At 60.1% G+C, this 203-nt stretch overlaps 1 protein-coding gene across 1 annotated transcript in view; it reads left to right on the forward strand.

Moving 5' to 3' along the window:
• Positions 1 to 3: 3 nt before the first annotated feature.
• The window catches only part of LOC104407958 (fatty-acid amide hydrolase 1-like), a gene marked incomplete at its 5' end in the record, with an annotated part of 9,199 nt that continues 8,999 nt past the window's right edge, over positions 4 to 203 (forward strand). Inside the window, one exon of the mRNA XM_010017373.1 lies at positions 4 to 48. Coding sequence (XP_010015675.1) covers positions 4 to 48 — 45 coding nt within the window. The remainder of the gene's footprint in view (positions 49 to 203) is intronic.

Consider the following 203-nt stretch of genomic DNA (forward strand, 5'->3'; position numbering starts at 1 on the left):
CGCAGCCTGGTGCAGATGGAGATGGCCGTGCAGCGCTTTCGGGAGCAGGTGGGTGCGGTAAGCCGCGCTTCTCCCTTCAACACACAGCTCCTCGTCCTTCCCTTCAGCATGGCCCGGGCAGGGGGGTGTCCCTGCAAGGGGCAGCTGCCGCGCTCATATATGGGGCTGTTTGGGATTTAGTTTTAGTATTGTTTTGCTGTCCT

Source organism: Nestor notabilis, unplaced genomic scaffold, assembly GCF_000696875.1.
Source record: "Nestor notabilis isolate BGI_N333 unplaced genomic scaffold, ASM69687v1 scaffold19166, whole genome shotgun sequence".
Classification (NCBI taxonomy): Eukaryota; Metazoa; Chordata; class Aves; order Psittaciformes; family Psittacidae; genus Nestor; species Nestor notabilis.